Source organism: Equus quagga, chromosome 18 (genome assembly GCF_021613505.1).
Source record: "Equus quagga isolate Etosha38 chromosome 18, UCLA_HA_Equagga_1.0, whole genome shotgun sequence".
Taxonomy (NCBI): domain Eukaryota; kingdom Metazoa; phylum Chordata; class Mammalia; order Perissodactyla; family Equidae; genus Equus; species Equus quagga.
The window spans coordinates 3,924,793-3,952,245 of NC_060284.1; the positions used below are offsets into that span (position 1 = coordinate 3,924,793).

Sequence of the window (27,453 nt, forward strand, 5' to 3'; positions counted from 1 at the left end):
AGTAATGAATTGATATGGTCTGCAAGGCATTCTCTTATATTTTTCATAAGACTCCATCTTTGTTCCCTTGTTAGTTGACATTTTAAGTAATGACTTAGATAAGGACCTTAATCGTATGCTGCTTATATTTACAGGTGACAAAAGCTAAGGAAATTATCAGGGATGTGTTAAATTATGTATGAATATTTATAGTTGTGAAAAATTAGAAATGACCTAAATTTCCAACAATTTATAAGACTAAGTAAACAAATTCTATCATTTTATCCCAGGAAATACAATGCCAATATTAAAAATCATGTAAAACAATATGTAAACACATGGTGAATGTTTCATAATCTGTTTTTAATCTTAAAAATTTATATAGTCCTGTACAAGTCTAATTTTTTTGTCTCTTTACAAGGAACAAAATTTATGAACAGGAGGATGCACAATAAATTTTTAAAAATGTAGTTATGTGTATGATTTAAGTTTTAAGAGTTAATTTTTATACTCACCTTTTCCTTTCTTTTATTTCACTTTTGAAATTTGCCGTGCTTTTCCCATTGGCAGTTTTGCTTGTTAGATTGCTGTGGTTTGTTGTGTACTTATCGTCTCCACAGAAAGACACTTTCCCACGCACACATGGAGAAAGTCTGTGATAAGCGTGACTTGCACGGCCAGCCTTCCTGCTGCCTCCGCAGCACCCCCCCCACAGAGGGCCCGTGCCCCTCCCTGGACTGGGAGTCTGCTCGGGCAGTCCCTGCTGTTTCCTCATGCTTGTTCATCAAGTGAGATTTGTTCTCTCCTGTGTCCTTTCATCCCTATAAAGGCCGCTTAATTCAGTGCTGCTAAAGGAATAAAGCTCCTGGTAAAAGGTGGTCGTATTATAGGAGTTCTTCTACTGTTTCCACTGCTAGAATGAGGAAGAGGCCTCAGGGAAAGAAACCGTTTTTTGTTTTAACACTTGCTGTGCACTTTGCAGTGTAAGCATTTAATCTTTCTGACAATCTTGTGAGATTTAGATAAACGAGTAGAAAAGCATAAAGGGGTAAATAATCTTTCCAGGTTCATGCAGTTAAACGATTTCTCCTTCGATTCCAAAGTCCACATTATTTTCATTGGGCCAGGAGAAGTTCCCTCAGGCATGGAAGTAGTGTCTCATCGAAACTGTGTGGTTGGTTGTTTTGTGTTGCTGCTTTGCATAAGGATGGGGAGAGACGGATATGTCATGATACAGGTGGATATGATAATCCTTGTTTCCAAGAAAACTATCACACTTAAAAATCCTAATTGGCATTCCAATATTGGTGAAGTGGCTTGTGTCAGATTATCCTTCCTGCAGATAATTGTTATTGCAATTGTGTTGCATAGGAAACAAAAACAACTATGTGGAGGCCTGGAGATTGAGCAGAAGCAGGCGGGAACTGAAGGAGAGTCAGTCAATGAGAGAGGGGAACTGCCGTGGATGAGACTTGCGTGTCTGTGGCCTTTTGCCTCCCGCCACCCCCCTGGTCTGTGCAGAAGGTGCAGTCTTGCTGGCTGATGGAATCAGGACAGAGTTCAGGACTGTCAGCAGGATGGAAAAGTAGGGGGAATCCCAGGAAGAGGGGGCTGCAGAGAAGGAGCCTCAAAATCTCTGTGTGAACTCAGCCCAAATACACTCGACTGACTCCTGAGCTGTGTGTGAGGGAGACCCCAGCACAGCTGGTGGGAAACAACGGCTGGAAGGCTGAGGCCCGTGGAGACCTTCAGCTCTTCCTCAGCACATACCGGACAGCTTGAAATCTGAGTTCAGAGAAGTTCGCTCCTTACAACAAAAATAACAGTCTCCAGAGAGAGATTATACAATCCATAGTCTTTACAATGTATCATCCACAAGGTCCAGTAAACAAAAATAACTCGACAGTTGGAGAAACAAAAATGTGACTCACAATTAAGAGGAAAAGCAATTAATAGAAACTCACCCGAAGATGACCCAGATATTGGTCTTAGTGGACAAAGATATTTAAAACAGCTATTATAAATATGTTCAAGAACTTAATGGAAAATAAGGTCAAAATGAACAGATAGGGAATTTCAGGAAAAAATTTAAAAAGATGTATAAAAACTCTAGAACTGAAAAGTACAGTATGAGGGAAAAAAATACACTGGATGGGCTTAGCAGAAGATTGGAAAAAGCAGAAAAAAGGTTCAGTTAGCATAAAGACAAGTCAAAAGAAACAATTCACCCTGAAGAACAGAGAGGTTGAAAACCAATGAACAGATCCTCAGGGACCTGAGGGACAATATCAAGCAGTTTAAAATAAGTGTAATTGGAGTCCCGGGAGGAGAGGAGAAAGATAAGTGGGGCATAAAATATTTGAAAAAATAGTGGTAAAAATTTCCCCAAATTTGGTTTAAAAATGTACAGATCTAACAGGCTCAGAGTCCCTGCAGAGCAGGATAAATAAAAACAAAATTTTATCTAGGCAGATTAGTTAATATGCTGAAAACCAAAGTTTTAAAGAGATTATCTTGAAAGCAACCAGATAAAAATAACTCAGGCACCTTATCTTAAGACAGAGTTTCTTGGCTTTGGTGCTGTTGACCTTCTGGGCTGGATAACTCTCTGTGGATAACTCCCTGTACATTGTAGGATAGTTAGCAGCTTCCTTGTCTTATGCCCGTTAGACTGCCCCTCATTCAGAACAACTGTGTTAAAACAACTGGTAAATATGTGGGTAAATCAAAAAGACTATGTATTTTCTCTTCTCTTAATTTATTTAGAATCAAAATTATAACATTGCATTGTGGGGTTTATAATGTATGTAAATATAACATCTTTGACATCAAGAGTATGAAGGACAGTATGGAGTGAATGAAATTATGTTTATAGGGTTATTACATTTTACATGGAGAACAATATGAACTCTAAAGAGACGGTGCTAAGTTATGGAGTGCATATTGTAATCCATAGAGCAACCATTTAAAAATGCACAGAAGTATAGCTAAGATATCAATAGTTTAATTACAGTGGAATTCTGAGAACATTTGATTAAACCAAAAAATGTCAGGAAAGGAAAAATAAAACAATTAAGATGAATAGGAAACAAATAGTTGGGTTAGATCACAATTGAATTATGATAATAGTTAAATGAAAATGGACTACATGCTCCAATTAAAACAAAGAGATTGTCAGAACAAGGCAAGAACGTACACTTTTACCACTTCTGTTCAACATTTGACTGGAAGTGTTAGTGCAAAAAGGTTTTTAAAAAAGGTATGAACTAGGAAAGGAAAAGTAAAAATGTCTGTCTTTGCAAATGATGTGATTGTTTACATGAGAAATCCTTACGAGTCTAAAAAGCAGCCACTAAGGCTTTGCAAAGTCGCAAGAAAGAAGGGCAAGACGCAAAAATGAATTGTATTTCTATATACTAGCAACAAACAATTAGAAAATAAAGTTTTTAAAAATTTCCATTTCCAGTAGCATCAAACATGAAATACATAGTAACAAATTAACAAAAGATTTGTAAGAACTCTACAATGAAAACTACAAAAACTGCAGAGAGAAATTAGATGCCAGTGAATGAAGACAGACAGCCCTGGTTGCCTAGTGGTTAAGGTTTGGCGCTCTCACTGCCATGGCCTGGGTTTGTTTCCATCCAGGGGACCACACCACCCATCTGTCAGTTGTCATACTGTGGAGACTGCATGTTGCTGTGATGCTGAAAGTGCTGCCACTGGTATTTCAAATATCAGCAGAATCACCCATGGTGGACAGGTTTCTGCAGAGCTTCCAGACTAAGACAGATGAGAAAGAAGGATCTGGCCACCCACTTCTAAAAAGATTTGCCATGAAAACCCTATGAATAGCAATGGAGCCTTGTCTGATACAGTGCTGGAAGGTAAGAGATGGTGTAAAAGACAAGGCAGGGCTCCACTCTGCTGTACACAGGCTTGCTAGGAGTTGGAATCCACTCAGTGGCACTCACAATGAATGAAGAGCTATACCATGTACATGGATTGGAAGACTTATTATTGGTATGATATCAGTTCTCCACAAATTGATCTATAGATTCAGTGCAATCCCAACCAATTTCTTGGCAGCTTTTTTCTTAAATAGAAATCAACAAGCTGATTTTTCAAATTTATATTGAAATACAAAGGAACCACACTACCCAAAACAATCTTGTAAAAGAATGAAGTTGGAGGACGTCCTCTATGTGACTTCAAGATTTATTATAAAGTCATAGTAGTCAAGACAGTGTGGTGTTGGCATAATGATAGGCAAATAATCAGTAGAATAGAATAGAGTCCAAAAATAGGCTCATACTTAAATGGTAAATTGAGTTTTGACGAAGATGCTAAAATAATTCAATAGGTAAAAAATAGAAGTGTTGTCAGAACAATTGATTATGCATACTGGAAAACATAAGCCCTGAGTCTTGCCTCATACTCTAAAATTAATTTGCAATATATCGTAAGTCTAAATGGAAAATCCAAGCCACAGATGACATCATAATGGCACACTAAGAACCTCCGTTCTCTCCTCTATAAAAGCATCGATAAAACAGGGATAGATTATCAGAATCAACTTTGACGGAACTCTGGATATTAACTAAAGGCTTGCAACAACCTGGGGAGCATTTATTCAAGGAAAACACTGAATATTGATAAGAACAGCTAGCTTTATGGTCTTTTAAACATTCTCCTGTCTCTTTCCAACAGCCCATACTCACAGTGAAAGCCAGGAAGCTGGCAGCCCCCAGAGGGGGCAAGAAGGGGTTGGAGCCCCCACAAAGCCTCATTCTCAGAGAACTGTCATCGTTTGGCCTATCTGCTGGTTCTCTGAAAGAGCCCACTTGCAAGGCTGTTTTTATTTGACCTGACTCAGAGCTTGTCCAGTGTGGAAAGCTTTTTCCCCTCAGGGGAGTTTGTTGAAAACACTTAGAGGAAATTGCTTAACTTTGTGGCTGCCTGAGGTTGCAGATAACATTTGGGGCAAAGAATCAGCTAACCAAAAAGCATTAAAGGAAAGTCAGGGGAAGTAGATGCTCACAGGGGCTTTGAAAATCTCGGACATATTCCTGGGAATCTTACATGGCTGTGCCCATGTATATAGGACTCTGTGCATGCTTGGGAGACCTGAGAGGCCCCAAGCTCTACTCATAGAAGCAGAGCTTAACGCAAAGTTGTCAGCTGTCTGGCTGAGTGTTGAAGGCATGGCCCAACACACACAGAGCCCCTCAGCCAAGTCTAGGAGACTTATTGGTTCAAGGTGTTCAAGGGAATCTGTCCAGTCATTAGCTGACCACTAAGCCAATGGAGTAGTCGTCAGTGACCACACACAACAAAGATTACCGACTTTACATAATTAGTTCCGAAAAGTCACTAAACAAACAACAACGAAACAGCAATAACAACAAATTTTGAAGAGGCAGTACAATCTGATTTCCAGAGTTGCCACCTTATATTATTTTAAATGGCCAGTTTTCAACAAAAAGTCATGAGACATGCAAAGAAATAAGTAAGTATGGCCCATAAACGGGAAAAAGCAATAAATAGAAGCTGTCTCTAAGGAAGCCCAGACACTGGACTTACCAGACAAAGCCTTAGGTCACTTATTTTAAATATGTTCGAGGAATGAAAGGAAACCACATCTAAGGAACTAAAAGAAAGTGGGGGAACAATGTCTCACCAAATAGAAGATATCAATATGGAGACAGAAATTATAAAAAACAAATAGAAATTCTAGATTTGAAAAGTACAATAACTGAAATGAAAAATTTTCTGGAGCACAGCCGTAGACTTGAACGGGCAGAAGAAAGAATCAAATGTTTGGAAGATGGGTCGATGGAGATTATCCAGTCTGAAGAATAAAAAGAATAAAGAATGAAGAAAGATGAACCACAACAAGTGTTGGCAAGGATGTAGAGAAATTGGGACCCTCATCCATTGCTGGGGGGAACATAAAATGGCGCAGCTGCCTTGGAAAACAGTTTGGCAGTTCCTCAAAATGTTAAACAGTTACCGTGCAATCTAGGTTTATACCCGAGGGAACTGAAATGTGTGTCCACACACAACCTTGTATGTGAATTTCCATCGCAGTATTGTTCAGAATAGCCGAAAAAGGAAACCACTCAAATGTCCATCAGTTAATGAATGAATAAACAAGATGTACTATATCCACGCAATGGAATAATTTTCAGCTATAAAAGGATTGGAGTACTGATCTTTGTCACGACATGGATGAGTCTTAAAAACGTTATGCTAAGTGAAATAAGCCAGATACAAAAGGTCAAATATTATATGATTCCATTTATATGAAATGTCAAGAATAGGCAAATCCATGAGAAAGCAAATAAATCATGGTTACTAGGGGCCAGAGGAAGTGAGAGCTGTGGAGTGACTATTAACAGGTGCAACCTCTCTTTTTCGAGTGATGAAAATGCTCTGGAATTAGATTGTGCTGGTTGCACAGCCTTATGAATATCAACAAATATTGGACTCCATTTTATTTTATTTTTTATTTATTTTTTTTGAGGAAGATTGGCCCTGTGCTAACATCTGCCACCAATCCTCCTCTTTTTGCTGAGGAAGACTGGCCCTGATCTAACATCCATGCCCGTCTTCCTGTATTTTATATGTGGGACACCTACCACAGCGTGGCTTGCCAAGCGATGCTATGTCCGCACCTGGGATCCAAACCGGCGAACCCAGGGCCGCCGAAGTGGAATGTGGGAACCTAACCACTGCACCACCAGGCCGGCCCTTGGACTCTATTTTAAAAAACAAGCCTTAACTGCACTAAATGGAGGGCAGCTTTTTCATTCCGTGTTTTAGAGATCCTAAAAGCATTGAATGATAAGCGAACAAGTTAAATCAGTTATTCCAGATCTAGTTTAGTTAGAAGCCAGTTTAAAATGGGCTGCCTCTCCCATTTCTCTACTTATTACAATAATTATTGAGAATTGCCATCGAGCTGCAGTTATTAATTTTCTCAAAAGCTGCATTTCCTAAACACTTCAACTGTCATTGAGCAATCTTAAAGCAGAAAGAGATGTAGGTATTTTAAGACTTGCGGTGCACCCTCTCGCAGCGGTCACAGCAGTGGAGTCAGCTGGGTCGTCGTGTTAGTTTGAATGTCCAAGCGGAGTTTGAAGTGCAGGCCCTGAGGGGGAGAGAAATAGGAACATCTGTGTCAGGCGGTGGGAGAAACCTACCTTAAGGGAGAAGGCTTTGAGCCAATTTGTTAAATATTTATTAAACACCTAAATCTAAGATCTAATTATCATCTGTGCAAAATCAGACATGCCTCCCTTTTAGTGAAGTAGGTAAAACAGGTCAGAATTTCTCTTATGCAGCATTTCAGTCTGATGTAGTCGTTACTGTGAATAAGGTAAAGAATAGCGTCGAGTCATTTCAGCGGTTTCCTGTGCCTGTGTCAGTGCTGGTTTGGGTTCCTCTGACGCCTGCTGGACGTTTGCACAGAGCCGCCCACTGCGCGCCGCTCTCGTGTTGCCCTTGGTTACAGGGGTCTCTCCTGCCGGGGAGCCGACTGCCTGTTCCAGGGGTCAGCCACAGAGCGTGCGAGGGGATGGTGTGAAGAGCCGAGAGGAAACAGTCGAAAGATGAACCACAAGGCCTGGGCGCCGCTCCGTCCTCTCATTGGAGCCCAATGCTGCCACCTCATGGGCACGGGCTGCAGAGGCTTGCCAGAAAGACGTGTGTGGACTGCGATCATCAGAGTCTTGTGACACACACTAACTTTATCAAATATATTTTAAAACCTAAACTTAATTTAAACAATAATTGTAGAACCACAGATTTTATGTTAACCCTGAGCAATAACTTGGAAGGTACTTTTAAAAAATGTTTTTTGCTGAGAACTGGAATTAAGGAAAGCCAGCTTTTGAGAGTTATTTAAAGTTGCCTTCATTCCTTTAAAATCTTTGTTTATAGGGGCCGGCCCCCTGGCTGAGTGGTTAAGTTCATGTGCTCAGCTTCGGCGGCCCAGGGTTTTGCCAGTTCGGATTCTGGGTGTGGACATGTCACTGCTCATCAGGCCACGCTGAGGCAGTGTCCCACATGCCATGACTGGAGGGACCCGCAACTAGAATGTACAGCTATGTACTGGGGGGATTTGGGGAGAAAAAGCAGAAAAACAATTTTTAAATCTTTGTTTATAAACCAAATCAGTCTTGTTAATGTTCACAAAGATCAACAGAAGAAGAGTATACAGTATAAATAACTCTGAGGATAGTTTTGAATTGCGGTTCTGACAGTCTAATTTTTCAGAGGATTTTAATATTGTGTTTTGATTTTCTTTAAAGTGCTTACTAAACACTTAGATCTTGCTATGCGGAAGCTAGTGAGGTGATCTGATTTTGCTTTTTTTAAATGTGGTCCGTCATCATTTGGAGAATCCGTCTTTAAATTCAAAGTTAGGACAGCATTACTGATATGAAGAAAGGCAAGTAGCTGAGAGGCAAAAGTTAATATGAAAATTGAAAACATCCGTGCATTTGTATGTGCGGAAGAGACACTGGATTATGACATCATTAATGTCACACAGTGAAGCATGTTGGTTTGAAAACATTTTTTAATAACTGGGGAAAAAAATTCTTTCAGTAAAATTTCAGAAATGAATTGTTTGATGCAGAAAAGATAATTGAATTAATTCGTGTTTCTCTAGGTCTGATGTCTAAACGCTGGACTTGAAACTCTAGGAAAGGGAGGCGAGGGGTTTGCTTCCGATGTTAGAAGAGCTAGTGCCTGCTCGTTTTAGGTTCTCCGTCCGGTCTAACTCCAGAACAGAGACAAGACGTAGAAAATGTAAAGCGGGGCCAAAGGTAAAGGCGAGACAGAGGGGTCCTCAAAAGAAGCCGAATTTTCAGGAAACCAGTTTGATTGTGTATCTGGGGGGACCTGCTAACTGGCTGCATTCCTTGCAGAAGAGGGTTGCTGATAAATATGTGTCATTTGGACTGGTAGCAGGTGACTGTCATCAAATTCATGTGAACAGTGACATATCCCAAAGGAGTCTCCCTGAGGATACTCAGGATTCCATTTTCTCGAATTCTTATGAGAGCTTTTCCTAGCCTTCACTTCAATCATTGGCATGAGCTTAAAAATTAAGCTTAAGAGACATGGTAAAGTATTAAATTTTGGCAGTCAAAAAATGAAATTGTGACATTCTTTTTCTATATTTACATGGAAATAAGAGAAAGTTTACATTTACCTGAAAATAAAAAGATTTGCTTTGATTGAAGGAAGAAAATATGATTTCTTTCCTTCCTTCCTTCCTTCCTTCCTTCCTTCCTTCCTTCCTTCCTTCCTTGTGAGGAAGATTGGCCCTGAGCTAACATCTGTTGCCAATCTTCCTCTTTTTTTTTCTCCCCAAAGCCCCAGTGCACAGTTGCATATCCTGGTTGTGACTCCTTCTGGTTCTTCTGTGTGGGATGCCGCCACAGCATGGCTTAAGTGGTGCTGGGCCCACGCCCGGGATCCGAACTGGTGAACCTGGGCCGCTGAAGTGGAGTGCATGAACTTAACCACTTGGCCACGGGGTCGGCCTCTGATTTCTTTTTTTAAATCCAAAAATAGCAACTGCATAGTTACAGATGGATTTCATAGTAAATGTGTAACAAAGATTGGATTTTTAAAAATAAGGCAGGTTAGAATAATGAAAAGAACACTGAACTGAGAAAAACTGGTTTGGATTCACAGCTCTAACATTGAATAGCCTTGTGATTTTAGCCAAGTCACGTCACTTATCTGAGCTGCTCCTTCTCCTCGAGTCCGTGGAGGTCAGAATTCCTCCTCTGCCTCTGCGCAGGGCTGGCGTCGTGACCCACTGTAGGGTGCCGTCGTGATTACGTTTATCAGTTGAGAGCTCTCCAGGTGTTCTGTGGCTTGGCTCTTTGGTTGACCTGACTTCCACCTGAATATCAGACGTGCAAGTCAGAACATTACAGCTTCTCTCCGAGTCTTTCCTTCCTCCAGTCTCTCCGAAGCATAAATGCCTGTCAAAAGCGTTTTTGCAGATTTTCAGAGTATTCCACTTTGTTCCTTCTCGCCGGTAGATTCCAGGTAAAGCTTTCAGTCGCGGGTAATCTGTATGCGTTTGCCCGCTTGCCTGTATGGAACAGCATGGACAGTTCAGTGGCGTCCTGGCGAGACCTGCTAGTCCCTGTCGCCCCACTGCCGCATTTCTCATGGAGCTGCTCGTCATCTTTCCAAAGTCCAGGACCACAGAGATCCTTCCCCGTGCATAACCCTTAGCCTGGCCTTCAGACCCTCCGTGCCTGGGGCCACATGCCTTTGCAGCCTCCTGCTGCTCCTCTCTGCCAGGGACCAGCCCTGTGGCCAGGGGGCCCCTGCTTTCCTGCCTGTGCTCAGGCGCTTCCTTTCTTCTAGAAGGTCGTTCCCAGTCTCCTCGTGTGCGTGTCTGGCCTCGCCTCCAAATCTCTCCTCAGACGCCATCTCAAACCCTCCTCTCCCGTTCTGCCTTCTCTGCAAAAGCCCCAGCCCTTCATGTTTACTTCTCTTTTGGGGGGGTCATCCTCTCCTTCTAGAATTCTGTTTTGTGCTTTTCTAACTTCCCCCTTCTAGGATGTGAGGTCAAGGATGGCACAGTTCAAGTTTCATTCATCTGGATAACCCCATAGCACACAGCCCAGTGACCTCAGTAGTTACTCTATGAACGAGTGGATATCTGTATCCTACAAATAATAAAAGTATTTGCTTGCTTTATACTCTTTCCTTCTTTTGTGGTTTTATTCTCTCTCTCTCTCTCCCTTTTTTTGGTGAGGAAGATTGGCCCTGAGCTAACATCTGTTGCCCACCTTCCTCTTTTTGCTTGAGGAAGATGGTCCCTGAGCTAACATCTGTGCCAATCTTCTTCTATTTTGTGTGTGGGACGCCACCACAGCGTGACTTGATGAGCAGTGTGTAGGTCCACTCCTGGGATCTGAACCTGCGAACCTTGTGCCGCTGACGTGCAGTACACGAACTTGACCACTGCACCACCGGGCCAGCCCTATTTTCCCTTTTTTGATGTTTCTTTGATACAGACTTATTTCTCCCAGCACACTGAGCTTTGTTTCAGAAATCTTACGTCAACTATCATCATTTCCCATTTAACCCAACAGTGTTTGCACTAAAAGTGCGATATCTTTGACAGAGGGCCTCAGAAGAATTATCCTTCCCCAGTGTCATATGGGCTATCATGACATCCATGTTCATTTCCTCTTCTTACGAATAGTTCCTGCGCTGCTTGGTGAAGCTTTTTGCTGACCTCATACATCTCGGTTGGTTTGTGCTGTGAATGGTGAAGTACCATTGGGCAGTCCTGTGAATGAGAGCATCTCATAAATCTCCCACCTGGCTTCTAAGGATGAAGACAGTACAGAAAGGGAGGAGAAGTCAGGCTGTTGCTTTGCTTTATAGTAAGACATGAAGCATGGATTCTGCGTAGCAGGAAGAACCAGGGCAGGAAGTTGGAAGTGAGATTTCCAGATCCCAGAGGGAGGTCGTTATTGTTTCTCTCCCCTTATCTTTGAAAAATGAATTGGGTTATAAAAGAAGTAGCTTTTCAAAATTAAGCTAACTGATCAGGTAATAAGAAAGAGTCTTTAAGGCTTTGACGGTGTTAGTGGCTGTGGTCCAACACACAAGTAAGGTCAGCAGACCAACAAAGAGACGCAAATGGAGAAGGCAGCTGAGGAGAACGACGAGGAGGCTTCATGGGGAGCAGAGGTCTGTGGGGGAGGCTGCGGCTGAGAGCTGAGCAGGCAGCCCTTCTCTGGGGTGGAATCTTCCTTTCTTACTGAGGTATGGTTGACATATAACATTCTATTAGTTTCAGATGTACGACGTGACTCACTGTTTGTATATATTGCAGAATGGCCACAATAAGTGTAGTTAACATTCCATCACCACACAGTTAACAATTTTTTTTCCTACAATGATAACTTTGAGATTTACTCTATCAACTTTCAAATAGACAATAGAGTAGTATTAACTGTAGTCCCCGTGCTGTGCATTACAGCCTCATGACTTATTCTGTAACTGGAAGTTTGTTTTGACCCTCTTCACCCGTTTCACCACCCTCCCCCAACCCCCGCCTCTGGCAACCATCAGTCTGTTCACTGTATCTATGAGCTCAGTTTTTTAATTTTTTTTTTTTAGATTACACACATGAGTGAGATCATACGGTATTTGTCTTTCTCTGTCGGACTGATTTCACTCAGCATAATGCCCTCAGGGTCCATCCAGCTTGTCCCAAGTGGCAGAATTTCCTTCTTTTTTATGGCCGAATAACATTCCATTGTATATATTTACCACATTTTCTTTATCCGTCCATCCATCAGTGGACACTTAGTTTGCTTCCATATCCTGACTGTTGTAAATAACGCTGCAGTGAACAGGAGGGTACAGATATATTTTCAAGCTAGTGTGTTCGTTTCCTTTGGATAAATACCCAGAGGTGAGGTGGCTGGATCACATGGCAGTTCTATTTTTAATTTTTTGAGGAACCTTCATACTGTTTTCCGTAGTGGCTGCACCAGTTTACATTCCCACCAACAGTGCACGAGGGTTCCCTTTTCTCCCCGTCCTCGCCAACACTCGTTATTTTTTGTTTTGGTGATTATAGCCGTTCTGATGGGTGTGAGATGATAGCTCTCTGTGGTTTTGATTTGCATTTCCCTGATAATTAGCACCTTTTCATGTACCTAAAAATGTATATCTTCTTTGGAAAAATGTGTATTCAGATCCTCTGCCTAGTTTTTAAACCAAATTGTTTGTTTTTCTGCTATTGAGTTCTTTATATATTTCATATTTATATATATTAATCCCTTATCAGATATATGACTTGCAAATATTTTCTCCCATTCCGTAGGTTGCCTTTTCATTTTGTTGATGGTTTCCTTTGCTGTGCAGAAGCTTTCTCATTTGATGTAATCCCATTTATTTATTTTTGCTTTGGTTGCCTTTGCTTTTGGTATTAAATCCAAAAAATCATCACCAAGACTGATATCACGGTGCTTACTGCTTATGTTTTCTTCCAGGAGTTTTATGGTTTTAGGGTTTACATTCAAGTCTTTAATCCAATTTGAGTTGATTTTTGTGTATGGTGTAAGATAATGGTCCAGTTTTGTCTTTTGCATCTGGCTCTCCAGTTTTCCCAAAACCATTTCTTGAAGACTTTTTCCCATTGTATATTCTTGACTCTTTTGTCATAAATTAATTGGCCATATATGCATGGGTTTATATCTGGGCACTCTAATCTGTGTGTCTTGTTTTATGCCAATACTGTATTGTTTTGATTACTATAGCTTTATAATGCAGTTTGAAATCAGGAAGCATGATGCCTCCAGGTTTGTTCTTCTTTTTCAAGATTACTTTGGCTATTGAGGGTCTTTTGTGGTTCCATACAAATTTTAGGATTGTCTTATTTCTGTAAAACATGCCATTGGATTTTGATAGGGATTGTATTGAATCTCTAGATTGCTTTGGGTAGTATGGACATTTTAACAATTCTTCCAGTCTATGAGCATGGAATATCTTTCCATTTATCTGTGTCATCTTCACTTTCTTTCATCAGTGTCTTTTAGTTTTCAGTGTACAGGTCTTTTACTCCTTGGTTAAATTTTTTCCTAGGTATTTTATCCTTTTTGATGCAATTCTAAATGGGATTGTTTTCTTAATTTCTCTTTCTGATAGTTTATTGTTAGTGTAGAGAAACGCTACAGATTTCTGTATATGATTTTGTATCCTGCAACTTTATTGAACTTGTTTATTAGTTCTAACAGGTTTTGGTGGAGTCTTTAGGGTTTTCTATATAAAATCCATCATCAAAATTTCTATATAAAATCTGTCATCTGCAACTAGTGACAGTTTTACTTCTTCTTTTCTGATTTGGATGCCTTTTATTTCTTTTTCTTACCTTATTGCTCTGGCTAAGACCTCTAATAATATGTTGGATAAAAGTGATGAGGGCAGGCATCTTTATCTTACTCCTGATATTTGTAGAAAAGCTTTTGGCTCTTCACCGTTAAGTATGATATTAGCTGTGGGCTTGTTATATATGGCCTTTATTACATTCAGGGCCATTCCCTCTTTACCCACTTGTTGAGATATTTTTTAATCATAAATTGATGTTGAATTTTGTCAGATCCTTTTTCTGCATCTATTGAGATAATCATGAGTTTTATCTTTTATTTTGTTGACGTGGCATATCACGTTGACTGATTTGTAGATGTTGAATTACCCTAGCAGCTTGGAATCTCACTTGATCATGGTGTCTGATCTTTGTAATGTATTGTTGAATTTGGGTTGCTAGTGTTTTGTTGAGGATTTTTGCCTTTGTTTGTCAGGGATATTGGCCTGTAGTTTTATTTCCTTGTGGTGTCTTTGTCTGATTTTGGTATTGGAGTAATAATGCTGGCCTCATAAAATGAGTTCGGAAGCATTCCCTCCTCTTCAATTTTTGGAAGAGTTTGAGAAGGATTGGTATCAACTCTTTGAATGTTTGGTAGAATTCACCAGTGAAGCCATCTGGTCTTGGATTTGTCTTTGTTAGGAAGTTTTTGATTACTGCTTCAATCTTCTTACTAGTAATTTGTTCAGATTTTCTATTTCTTCATGATTCATCTTGGTAGGTTGGTTGTTTCTAGGAATTTATCCATTTCTTCTAGGTTGTGTAATTGGTTGGCATGTAACTGTTCACAGTGGTGTCTATGATCTTTTGTATTTCTGTGGTATCAGTTGTAACGTCTCCTCTTTCATTTATAACTTTCTGTCCCCCCTTTTTTTGGAAGTCTAATTTATGGTTTGTCTAGTTTGTGTTTTCCAGAAACCAGTGCTTAGTCTTATTGATCTTTTCTATTGTCTTTTTAGTCTCTATTTCATTTATTTCTGCTTTGGTCTTAGTTTCAGTAGTCTCCCTTTATCTGCAGTTTCACTTTCCTTGATTGCAGTTTCCTGTGGTCAACTACAGTTCAAAATGTTAAATGGAAAATTCCAGAAATAAACAATTTACAACTCTTAAATTGCATGCCATTCTGAGTAGCGTGATGAAATCTCGCACTGTCCCATTTGGGACATGAATCATCCTTTTTTCCAGCATATCCATGCTGTATATGCCACCCGCTGATTAGTCACTTAGTAGCCATCTCGGTAGCAGATCGACTGTTGCAGAATTGCAGTGCTTGTGTTCAAGTAACCCTTACTTTACTTAATGATGGCCCCATAGCACAAGAGTAGTGATGCTGAAATTTAGGTATGCCAAAGAGAAGCCATTAAAAAAAATACTTCCTTTAAATGAGAGGGTGAAAGTTTAGGTTGCTGAAGTTGCTAAGAACAGTAAGAACAGAACTTCTATCTGAAATTGTGAAGAAGGAAAAAGAAATTCATGCTAGTTTTGCTCTCATGCCTCAAATATGAATGTATAGAAAAAAATGTGTATATAGGGTTTGGTACTACTGAGGTTTCAGGCATCCACTGCAGGTTTTGGGGTGTATCCCTCAGGGATAAGGGGGGCTACTGTATTTCCTTCCTTCTGCTACCTTTGGACTCAATTTGTTCTTTTTCTAGGTCCTCCAGGTATAAAGTTAGGTTGTTTATTTGAGGTTCTTCTTTTTTCTTCATGCAGGCATTTATCAGTATAAACTTCCCTCTTAGAACTGCTTTTGCTGCATCTCATAAGTTTTGGTATGTTGTGTTTCTATTTTCACTTGTCTCAAGATAATTTTTGATTTCTTTTGAATTCTTCTTTGACCCATTGATCATGTTGTTTAATTTCCACATTTTTGTGAACTTCCCAGTTTTCTTCTTCTGATTAATTTCTAGTTCCATACCACGCAGCCAGAAAAGATGTTTGATATGGTTTCATTCTTAAACTTATTAAGACTTTTTTTGTGGCCTAACATATGATCTATCCTGGAGAATGTTCCATGTGCACTTGAGAAGAAGGTGTATTCTGTTGCTGTTCAATAGAATGTTCTGTATATGACTCTTAGGTCTTTCTGGTCTAACATATTGTTTATGTTCAATGTTTTCTTACTGACTTTCTGCCTGAATGATCTTATTGTTGGAAGTGGAGTATTGAAGTCTCCTGCTATTATTGTATTGCTGTCTCTTTCTCCCTTCAGAACTGTTAATATTTGCTTTATCTACTTAGGCTCCTATGTTGTAGCATAAATATTTACAATTGTAATATCCCCTTGATTAGTTGACCTCTCATATATAATGACCTTATTTCTTGTTACATTCTTTGGCTTAAATTTATTTTGTCTCATGTAAGTATGGCTACCCTTGCTTTCTTTTGGTTTCTATTTGCATGAAATATCTTTTTCCATTCCTTCACTTTCAGCTGACATATGTCCTTTAAGCTGAGGTTTCTTATACCCAGCATATAGTTGGGTTTTGATTTTTATCCATTCAGCCACTCTGGGTCTTTTGAGTGGAGAATTTAGTCCATTTACATTTCAAGTAATTATTGATAGGTATGGACTTAATATTGCCATTTTGTTAATTTCTAGTTGTTTTATAAATCCTCTGTTCCTTTCTTCTTCTCTTTGTGGGTGGATGATTTTCTATAGTGCTAGGCTGTGACTCCTTTCTCTTTTATATATCCACCATAGGCTTTTGCTTTGCGGTTACTGTGGGGCTTACATAAAACAACTTATATTTTTAGCAGTCTGTTTTAAGCTGATGATAACTAAATTTGAAATGCATACAAAAGCTCTCCCAACCCATTTTATATTTTTGATGTCACAATTTGCAACTTTTTACATTGTGTATCCATGAGCAAGTGATTGTATAGTTATTTCTATTACTTTTGTGTTTGAACTTTCATTACTACATTTATAAGTGGTTTACCCACTGCCATTATTCTCGATTTAAATATATATTTACCTTTACCAATGTTTTATACTTTCATGTTTTCCTACTACTAATTAACATCCTTTCATTTCAGCTTGAAGAGCTCCCTTGAACATTTCATGTAAGGCTAGTCTAGTGGCGATGAACTCTTCAGATTTTGCTTGTTTGGAAAACTCTTGTTCTTCCTTCCATTCTGAAGGAGAACTTTGCTGGGTAGAGTATTTTTGGTCGGCAGTTTTTTTTCTTTCAGCACTTTAAATATATCATCCTTTTCTTTTCTGGCCTTCAAGGTTTCTGCTGAAAAATCTGTTGCTTTTCTCTTGCTGCTTGCAAGATTCTCTCCTTGTCTTTAATATTTGACAATTTAATTATAATGTGTCTCAATGTGTCTCTGGATTCATCTTGTTTGGTTGTCTCTAGGCTTTGTGGATTTGGATGTCTCCAGATTAGGGAAGTTTTCAGCTATTTATTTGAATAAGCTTTCTGTCCCCTACCCCCTTCCTTCTGAGATCCCTATAATGTGTATATTTGTCCTTTGGATGGTGTCTCCTAAGTCCCGTAAGCTATCTTCACTCTTTTTACAACTGTGATTGGATGAATTCCACTGACCTGTCTTTGAGTTCACTGATCCTTTCTTCTGATTGATCTGATCTGCTCTTGAACCCTTCCAGTGAAACTGAGTTCAGTGATTGTATTCTTCAGCTCTGTGATTTCTGTTTGATACTTTAAAAATATTTTCTGTCTCTGTGGAAATTCTTACTTTGCTCATGGATTACTTACCTGACCTCCATGAGCATCTTTTCGACCATTATCTCTATCAGGTGAATCACTTATCTCTGTTTCCCTAAGATCTACTTCTGTATATTTATCCTTTTTTTCCCCCTGGAATGTAATCCTCTATTTCTTCTTTTTCCATGACTCTGTATTGGTTTCTGCATGTTAGATAAAATAGTCACTTTTCCCTGTCTTCACAGAATGGACTCATGTAGGAGATGAACCTTGTCGATCAGCTCTGCTTGAGCACCTAGCTGCCTCTCAAACTTCTGTGATTGTCCAAGCCTCCTCCTTTGTTTTTAGTGGCTCCCAGCAGTTGAGGCTGTGCTAAGACCCATCAGTTTTCCAAAGGGGAGAACAGCAGTCAGCATCCAGACGCAGGCTGCTGAGAACCTGGACCCTCAGGCAGAGCTGGGCAAGTGTGCACTTCAACTCCTTCCAGGGAGAAACAGAGATGGGCATTTCTGCCTGTTCCATTGGGCTGGGCCTGGGTGTGTAGCCAAGGCAGGCAGGGGGAGGGAGGGTGCCCCTGCACCCATTAAGAAATTCTTGTTGGCTACAGTCCTGTGGGACTCATGAATGCAAGCCCCATTGTATCAGAATCAAGCAAGCAGGTGGCCATCTCTTGAGTGGCAGCCACAGAAGCTGGGGCACAAGCGTGTGTACAAGCTGCTTCTAGGGAGATACTAGTGACTTGGAGTGGGTTGGAAGAAGGTGGGAGGTCCTCCAGCTTCCCAGGTTTCTGGGGGAGATCACAGCCAGCCCCTGGGGCCCGCTAGATTAGAAGCCTGGCCCTCAGGCAGCAGCTTTTAAAGCATGCAGACAACCTCTTTCAGAGAAGGACTGAGGGTGAGGGAACTTGCCTGTTCCCGAGAAGATAGCTGCAGTGAGCGCTCATGCACCCAAAACAATACCTTGTTTGGGGGCTGGCCCAGTGGTGTAGTGGTTAAGTTCATGCGCTCTGCTTTGGTGGCCCGGGGGTCTGTGCGTTCAGATCCCGGTCATGGACCTACATGGTGACTCATCAAGCCATGCTGTGGCGGTGTCCCACAAACAAAATAGAGGACGATTGGCACAGATGTTAGCTCAGTCTTCCTCAAGCAAAAAGAGGAAGAGTGGCAACAGATGTTTGCTCAGGGCCAATCTTGCTCACTGGAAAAAAATTAAAAAAGAATAGCTTGTTTGGAGCAGCCCTGATGGTCTAGTGGTTAAAGTTCAGTGCTCACCACTTCAGCTGCCTGGGTTTTCTTCTCAGTCGTGGAACTACACCACTGGTCTGTCAGCTGTTATGCTGTGGTAATGGCTCACACTGAAGAACTTGAATGACTTACAGCCAGGATATACAACCACACACAGGGGCTTTGGGGAGGACAAAAAACAAAAAAAAGAGGAAGATTGGCAACAGATGTTAGGTCAGGGTGAATCTTTCCCTGCAAAAAAAAAAAGGGGGCTTGTTTGCGTGCTAGTCTTGTGGGCTTCATGGATGCAAGCCACACTGGCTTTCAGAGCTAGGTGTTGGGGGAGCCTGTCCCTCCAGTGGGAGTCCTAGAAGTTGGGGTACTAGATGTGGAGTCTACACCCTTCACTCTTCAGGGAGAAGCTAGAAGTTGGCCGTTCCATCACGATTTAATGGTGCTGTGCCAGGGGTTGAGTTTATGGCAAGCGTGTCTCAGCCTTTCCTATCTGTCTTGACGTGGGTATTTTCTCATTTGTCCAATGTGTTGGAGTCACTCAGCTAGTTTCCAGATCTCTTCCAGGGGGAATTGCTCCATATGTAGCTGTACATTTGGTGCGCTCATGGGAGGAGGGGAGCTCAGGAGCCTCCCAGGTCGCCATCTTGGTTGACTCCTCCTTAATCCCTCTTAACATGGATGATTGAGAGCTACTTTATCCACCAGGAGTTGTGACAGACTCATCTTTCCCTCTGAAGTTGATCAGCATTTTTATTTATTTTTTGCTGAGGAAGATTCACCCTCAGCTAGCATCTGTTGCCAATCTTCCTCTTTACTTGCTTGAGAAAGATGCACCCTGAGCTAACGTCTGTGCCAGTCTTCCTCTACTTTGTATGTGGGTCACCACCACAGCATGGCTGATGAGTGGTGTAGGTCTACACCCAGGGACTGAACCCACAAACCCAGGCTGCCAAAGCAAAGTATGCTAAACTTATCCGCTAAGCCACAGGCCTGGCCCTGACCCCCATTTTTAAAACTGTGACCACTGTTGGTTCAAAATCAATTGTAATTTTAATTGTAATGTGAGAAGGCTCTTCTGCATTGCTGGAAGCTTTCCTTAGGAGTCATTTCTACAGTCTTGTGTATTAAGTTATATAATTTTGCTTCAGCAAGCTTGGCACATATCATATTTGTAAAAGCTAAAACTAAGGGATTAGGAAATCATGGGGTTGTGCTACACATTCTGATGCACTGTATTGATTACTGTGACTACTTATGAGGACCATTTTGGCCATTCTAATAAATACTTCCAGATCAGAATCTCTGGAAAAGTACCTGAAAATCTGTATTTTAACATGGTTTCCAGGTGATTATCCTGTAGATTAAAGTTTGAGTTCACATTAGTCTCTAGAATGTATTATTATTTTCAGTGACATCATTTGTCAATTTTTATACCTATTACTTTCTTGCTACTTTTACTAGACAGATCTGACATCTCATTTGATACGCAGCTCAGTTTCTTTGTCACTCTCCTTCCTCAGAGGAACACTGACATCCGGTACTGATATTCTGATTCAGTGGGGGTTAACTATTTGCAAACAGCAGAAGCAACTAGAATCTTTTTTTTTTTTTTTTTTACTTTCCCCAACACATCGGGGGAGAGAGAATACTCGAAGCTGGTTTGTATTTTGTAAAAGTTCCACAAGTGATTCTGATATAGAAATTTTAAAAAAAAACTAATTTGTTTTAACAAAGGAATTTGTGTAATTTTTGGATGACTTGGTTATTTATCTTGCTATTCTGTTTTTACAGAACACCTTTTCTTGTAAACATGTTTAACGAATAAACCAGTTTTAATTTCGATTGTAGTATTAGTTGTGATTTCTTTTTCTCCCAGGTGTCATCTTTGAGAAATGAAAAGCGAGGCTCATCGTATCTCATCTCTTCCCCAGAAGGTGGCGCAGTGGGGTTTGTTGACCAGCATTCTCAGGGCACAGGAGTGTATTACATGGAAACCTACTTAAAAAAGAAGCGAGTGTACTGAGTTACGTTCTCTCCTTACAACCTCGGAAGGTTCTCTGCAGAATCTCTGCTGGTCTTCGCTGCCTTAACGACATTCAGACTAGCCATATCCTTTAAATACGGGTTTCTAATTTCCCAGAAGGAACTGTTGTGCAGCAGGCAGAATTGCCAAATAAGAAATGAGTAGCAATAAGAAGAAATATCAAGTGAGGACGTTTTCCACTAGAATTAGATGCATCTTAATCAATGTGATATTAACCTACGGTCCATTGGAGAAATTAATAATATTTCTTGTTTTAGGACTGGGAATAATTTTGACACCATATATAAAAGTTTGAAGCAATAAACGGGAAACAGTCTTGTTTCCTGAGCCTTAGTAGAATGAGTTTCTTAAAAGCCAACGTGCATTTCGACTTACTTTCCCTAGAAGTAATCTCATTTACAGATTTTCAGACCTTTTCCTAGAACTGTGAGAGTGCTGGATGTCCTACATGCAGACTGCATTGTGACCGCCACCCCAGCCACGCAACATAAAACTCAAACACGGAGTGATCGCGAGGGCCCAGGCAGACGCCACGACAGATGCTTTACTTTTAATACATTTACCATTTATACCTTTTGTGAAAAACACAAGGTATTTTAAGAAAAGCAGCTTTGGTGATCTAATTAAGGGATTGGCAAACTACACCCTGGGGTCAAATTCAATCCTCCACCTGTTTCTGTACTGTTTCTGTACTGTGATGTTTACATTTTTAAATGGTTGGAGGAAAAAAGAAAATTTATGATTTAAAAATTATATGAAATTCAGATTTCAGTGTCCGTACATAAAGTTTTATTGGAACACCACCATGCTCATTCATTTACATACCGTCTAGGGCTATTTCGTGCTACAATAGCAGAGATGAGTAGCTGTGACAGATGGCAAAGCCTGAAATATTTACCATCTAGCCTTTTATAGAGAAAGTTTGCCAACGCTCATCTAATAGCACTAATTCCCTAATCGTTTTACTTCACCTAAAGAAGGACCTTTAACTTTTGCAGCAGACTTCTAAGGCAAGGAACATGGGCTTGTGTGTCTCCTCCTCTAGTGCATCCTAAGGACTAGAAGCGGGCCTGCCGTGAGCATCCAGCCCCACTGCACAGTGCAGTGACGCGGTCAGCACCAGCCTGCTGAGCGGGTCTTCTGGAGGAACGGTATTTATAAGTGTTTTGAGCTAATAAGCGATACCTCACTCTCTGCTTTGTCTCTTATTCTTTTGTAGTGAATTAGGCTGAAAAACGATCAGCCATTTAACCCAACTTACTTCTGAAAGAATTGTGTTTATTGCAGATAACTTCTGAGATCACCGTCTCCTCAAGACCTTGGTATTAAATGCATGAGACACCCTGTGCCACCTAGAAATTTCTAAGCTTGTTCCTTGTTATGAGACTGTAATTGATGATATGGAATTTAGGGGTCCCGATGATCCTAGTCTTTTTGAAATCAGATCATTAAATAACTTGTAACTTAGGGACTTATTATTTTTGCCTATGACATAGGGTATCTATCTATCCTGTTTTAATTAGGAAGTTTAAAATTGGTACTCATATGATTTGTAAAGAAAGAATTTTACTTGGTCTAATTTATTGCATATGTTAACTTCTGTTGGAAGATGACAGCTAGGCAGTTGAACTAAGATAATTTCTAAGGAGTGTACTAAATAAGTTAACTGACCGGGATCGGCTGTGACCCAGCAGATGCATAATGGATCCGCCCTGCTCTCTACTCCCCCTTCCCACTCTCCTGTTGCATTGAGCCTCTTCAGTGCTTAGTCACACCTCCGTGACAGTACAAACAGAAGAAAGGGAAGCTGGTGACTTTTAAATCAGAGCTGCCGCATGAAAGCAGGAAGAGGCTGAAAGAACGAAAAGGTACTTTGGACCACAGGACACGTGGCTCTGCCGTCCATACTGGCCTGTGCCCCTTACCATTGGACGTAACAGATACATACAAATCAAACAGGACCACTACCGACACCCCCCAAAAGTCCATACTGTTATTTTTCTATGTAAATGAATTGTTTGAAATGCTTTGAAAATGAAATCTTAATATTAAAAGGCATATGCATGTGAAGTCTCTAGCATATTTATTTGTATAAAGAGTAAACAAAGTGCATATAGAGTGGCCACAGGTTCGACACAGACAGATACCTTGGTGATGGAGGGTTATTGAACAAATTTAAATGGCGAGTTTATTGTTGCCACTGAATCAATCCAGAACTTTTTCAGGCTCAAAGTAATGACATCAACAAACAAATGCTAGACAGCATTAACAAAGTTTTTCAGACTCTTGGTCTTAAAGATCTTATGGTTCACATTGAATCAGAGATTAGCTATTTTTGATTACCCAGCTACCTCCAAGCAGAGTGAAAACTGTCTAGTGGATCCTGAACTCCATGTTGCCTCTAAGCTGGGTCTTTTTTCTTTCAAGTTTTGTGCGATCGGGTGATGGTCAAAATCTTGTAGATGGATGGTAAGTACTGAAACTAAGAAAGAACAGTGCAATGGATGTGGTATGTATTCTGATTTGGTTGCATACAGCATCCAAAACCAATGCTGGAACAGCTTGCCCCAAGTGGTATAGAGTTATCAAAGGCTATACACTGACAGTTCTTAAAAGCATGTATGATAGCATCCAGGTTCTTGGAATCACTTCTGATTCAAGGTATACTGTTTAGGAAAGCAAGGGCATAGGCTGAGTTCTCAAGAATTAACATCATGCAGCAAAGTATCTGCTCCACAGCTGTCACCCTGGGTATGACCAGTTTTCTCAAAAATGGGTACCACTGGTCACCCAAGGGGGCAGGAGCTAAGCCACTGGTCACCCAAGGGGGCAGGAGCTAAGCCACTGGTCACCCGAGGGGGCAGGAGCTAAGCCACTGGTCACCCGAGGGGGCAGGAGCTAAGCCACTGGTCACCCGAGGGGGCAGGAGCTAAGCCACTGGAGAAAGAACTCACAGTTTAAGCCCTACTGGTGACAGGAACACACTCATCTTTGTAGAGAAACACTACTACACTAACTGTATCTAATATTTCAAGAATGCTGGGTCTGTCGCTGTATAGATACTGAAATTTGAGGGCCTGTTAGAGTACTGGCTAAGTCCGTCAATCCTTACGTGCCAGAAAAATGTTTCAGCTCAACTAGCAGCGGAGAGACAGCAATCACCTTGGGACCATACTTGGGTCAGCTCCTCATTTTGAAATGCTGATACACAGCTGTGATGGTCAACCAGCCAAACGAAATGGAGAGAGATTCTTTCCCAAAGGAGGAGTGCTTGCTATACTGGGTTGTCATTATTTGTCACTGTTACTGGTGCCAAATTTAAAGAGGAAGTACTTACACATATTGAGCACCACAGTGTGCCTGTACATGGATACGTACCCGAGTATCTTTTAGACAGAATACAAACGTTCCCATTAAAGAAAAAATGTTTTAAATGGTTTGGGTATTTGTCAGGGGAGGAGGACTTGACACGCGGTGGGATTCAGACGTTACTCGTGCTTATTTTAAAAGCGCTTCAAAGCCCTCAATAAGGTTCTGAAAGGTGGTGCGACTGGATGGCTGGAACTCCCAGCATTTTCTCATAAGCTGATAAACCTGGAAAAAGAAGGAAGAACCAACAATAGTAAAAATGTTGTCAGATTTGGGAGCTTTTAAATTACAGAAACATCAAGAGTCAGAAAATGATTTTGGAATGTAAATGACCTTCCTTACTAAGTAAGACTGGGAAATAAGAGTATTTGAGTAATTTAAAATACAGAAAGTGTGACACAACTATAGTTCCTAAATAATATTTTAACACTTGAGAAACTCATGGGTTAACTGATCTTCCCCAAAATCCAGGTCATTAATTGCCATGAGCCAGCCAGTTCAGGGGTAAAGTTTCAGCTCGGTTTAGACTCAGTTTCCCCGCTGGATGCTTCGCTCTCTGACGCGTGCTCTTCAGTAAGTCTTAAATAGTCTCAACACTTAAAGGCTCCATTCTCTTTAGATACAGAAAGCTGAACAGATGTCACAAATGCTGTTGACGAATGTGATAAACTTACACACAGAAATACAATTATATGTGTCTGTCACAATGAGGTGGCACCAGACGTGTCCTTTGGGTGCTCACTGTGGTGAGCCTACTTTCGAAGGAATCCTTGCTTTGACCATCACCTACGGCCATCAACTGCCCTGAGGTGAGTTCTCAGACATCTTATCTCAAATACAGCTTCAGCAAACTGTTTTAAAAAGGAGTTTTCTCCTCTTCCTCCCACCCCTAGTGTCTGGCCGGATAACCCAAGCCATGAAAACATAATAAAAAGTGTTATTCTGTTACTGTGAAGTGGCCTGTAAATACCTCATCTGGACAGTGGGGTGGACAAGGCAGGCGCTTCCCCTCTTTCAGTGTGTTCACGAGCCTCGTCACTGTCATCTGGCCATGAGTGGGGCCTATCATTTTCAGGAACAACTACGTAAAACAAAACCAAACAAAATGTTTTACTTTGCACATATGTATAAACACCAGATAGATTAAGGTGAAATTTCTAGAATTAACTAGAAATTAAAATAGCAATAAAAAGGCTTTTCTCCGTAGTAACTTTAAATGAAAGTCCAAAATCCTTATTTGCTCTCAATGATCAGACTACTCAATGTCTCAGACTCTACCAGCCACTCCCTCCCCTGGTCACGGAGCGTGTCGCAGTGAAACGATCCCATTTAGGAGTGCACGAGGCTCAGACCAGCCCCTACCCAAGATGCCTCACTGAACTCGCACATCCTCTCAGGAAACTGTCCCTGGGCTCCTCACATAGACAAGATCCTTGACAGTCAGGGTCACCTTATAGAACTTTGGACTCTTTGTGAAACCACGACTTGAGAGAGCCACAAATAACTGTCAGGTGATAAGCCAAGTTAAATGGAAAAGTAACATCTTTGCTTTGCATGATAATACTGATTGGGTTCCATTTAAGAACTAAACAGAAGGAAACCTACAAAGCAGGGGGACCGACACATTTTAACTGGGTGATGGGTTCAAATGAAGACAAGTGAGACGCACCGCCATGGGACTGGAGTCCGAGTCGCAGTAGGTGAGCAGCTCGTGCAGAGTCACTCCAAAAGACCAGACGTCAGAGGCGATGTAAAATTTACACTGAATCAAACATTCTGGAGCATACCTGAAAGAAAGAGGAGCGTGAAATTTCATTTCCTGGGAAGGATAGTCCAACAAACACTACAGAGCAGCTCAGAAAAATGTAATGTTCTATGATGTGTGTGTATTCTCTACGGATCACATACGCTGCTGCGGTGCACACGTGACATACAGAACACCATCCTTTACAGGCTCTCAGTAGCACGTATTTGCTCCAAAATGACAGTGAGACAAGTTGGCACTCTTCGTTTCACAGGGCGAGTGTTCCCCACGGGGAGGAGGAGGCGTATGACAACAGACGCAGCTTTAATCGCCTGCGAGCTCAGCGCGAGTCAGCAGTGACCTCACTGCCCAGTCCTCTTCCAATGTCAGCTGTGTGGGTGAATGATCCCCAACTGCCCAAGCCAGAAACTGGGGCGTCCTTGTATCCAGTTTCCTAAATACTTTTCAAGCCTGCTCACTTCTCTCAAACGCCACTGTCACTATCCTGCCCACTGTCCTAGCGCACATCATCACCGGCTCTGGCTGAATCAGACGCCCTTGCTCCAATCTTGCTTCTCACCATTCCACAGTGACCTTGCTAAAGCAACAGGCCCCATCCTCACACCCCACAAAGGCCTCCGGGCTTGGGATGGAGTCCCACGTCCGTAACTCAGCTCCCATTGCTCTGCCTTGGCAGCCCCCAGACCGCCTGCTCCATGATCCAGCCACACTGAGCTGCCTTCAGCGCCTCGGAAATCCACTGCTCTCGTCTCACTCGTGTTAGGCACACATGCCTTCTACTAACCATCTTTCCAGCCCCCATGAATCTTTGAAGGTTTTATCTTAACAGTCAGGACTTCCAGAAAACCAACCTGAACCTTTCTACACTTATGTTACCACGAAATTGGCTGCCATTAAACTCTAAACTCAGTCTGTTTGTTCGCCATCACGTGTCTAGAACCTGGCACAAAGGAGGGCCTGATACATACTTGGTTAACGAGTAAATGAGGGCTCAGGCTCCACGGGTGGGAGAGACCTACGTCGCATCTAGGGAGGGTGCAGCTCAGAGGTGCTGACAGTTTTAGGGGGGTGGAGCGGAGACTTACGCAGCTTCTCCCCTGGACAGTGCTCCAGGCTGAGAGGGGTCAAAGGAGGGTGCGGACTTCTAACCAGATGCTCTGCTGACTCAGGAGAAGATGGCCAAGTCTCCCAGGGATCTTGCTCTGCTCTGTCCAGCATCTCCCTGCATCTGTTCAGTGTCTACTTCCTGCCTGCCCCTCCTCCCACGCGCCCTCCAGGCTTCCTCTGCCTGGGTGTGACTGCTCCCGCTGCTGACAGTTTTAAGGGCCGTGCCAGATGAATGCCCTCTCCCGGGAAGCTGGAGATGCTGCGCTGGTTGCATCTCTCCATTCCTTGGAAGATGGTGTCACAAGAAGCTCAGGCATTTCCGTGCGGGTTGCTTTCAGTGAAACAGCCTA

General features: G+C 41.5%; 2 protein-coding genes across 3 annotated transcripts in view; one reads left to right on the plus strand and one right to left on the minus strand.

Moving 5' to 3' along the window:
• The window catches only part of RAVER2 (ribonucleoprotein, PTB binding 2), a 94,780-nt gene extending 71,985 nt beyond the window's left edge, over window positions 1-22,795 (plus strand). Inside the window, exon 13 of the mRNA XM_046645827.1 lies at window positions 20,695-22,795. Within this exon, the coding sequence (XP_046501783.1) occupies window positions 20,695-20,841 (147 nt within the window). The 3' untranslated portion in view covers window positions 20,842-22,795. The remainder of the gene's footprint in view (window positions 1-20,694) is intronic.
• A 133-nt stretch (window positions 22,796-22,928) lies between these two features.
• The window catches only part of JAK1 (Janus kinase 1), a 122,402-nt gene continuing 117,877 nt past the window's right edge, over window positions 22,929-27,453 (minus strand). For both annotated transcript variants that reach the window (XM_046645229.1, XM_046645230.1), the window contains 3 exons: window positions 25,901-26,018; window positions 25,202-25,312; window positions 22,929-24,456 (listed from right to left, as the gene is read on the minus strand). In XM_046645229.1, coding sequence (XP_046501185.1) covers window positions 24,361-24,456; window positions 25,202-25,312; window positions 25,901-26,018 — 325 coding nt within the window. In that variant the 3' untranslated portion in view covers window positions 22,929-24,360. The remainder of the gene's footprint in view (window positions 24,457-25,201; window positions 25,313-25,900; window positions 26,019-27,453) is intronic.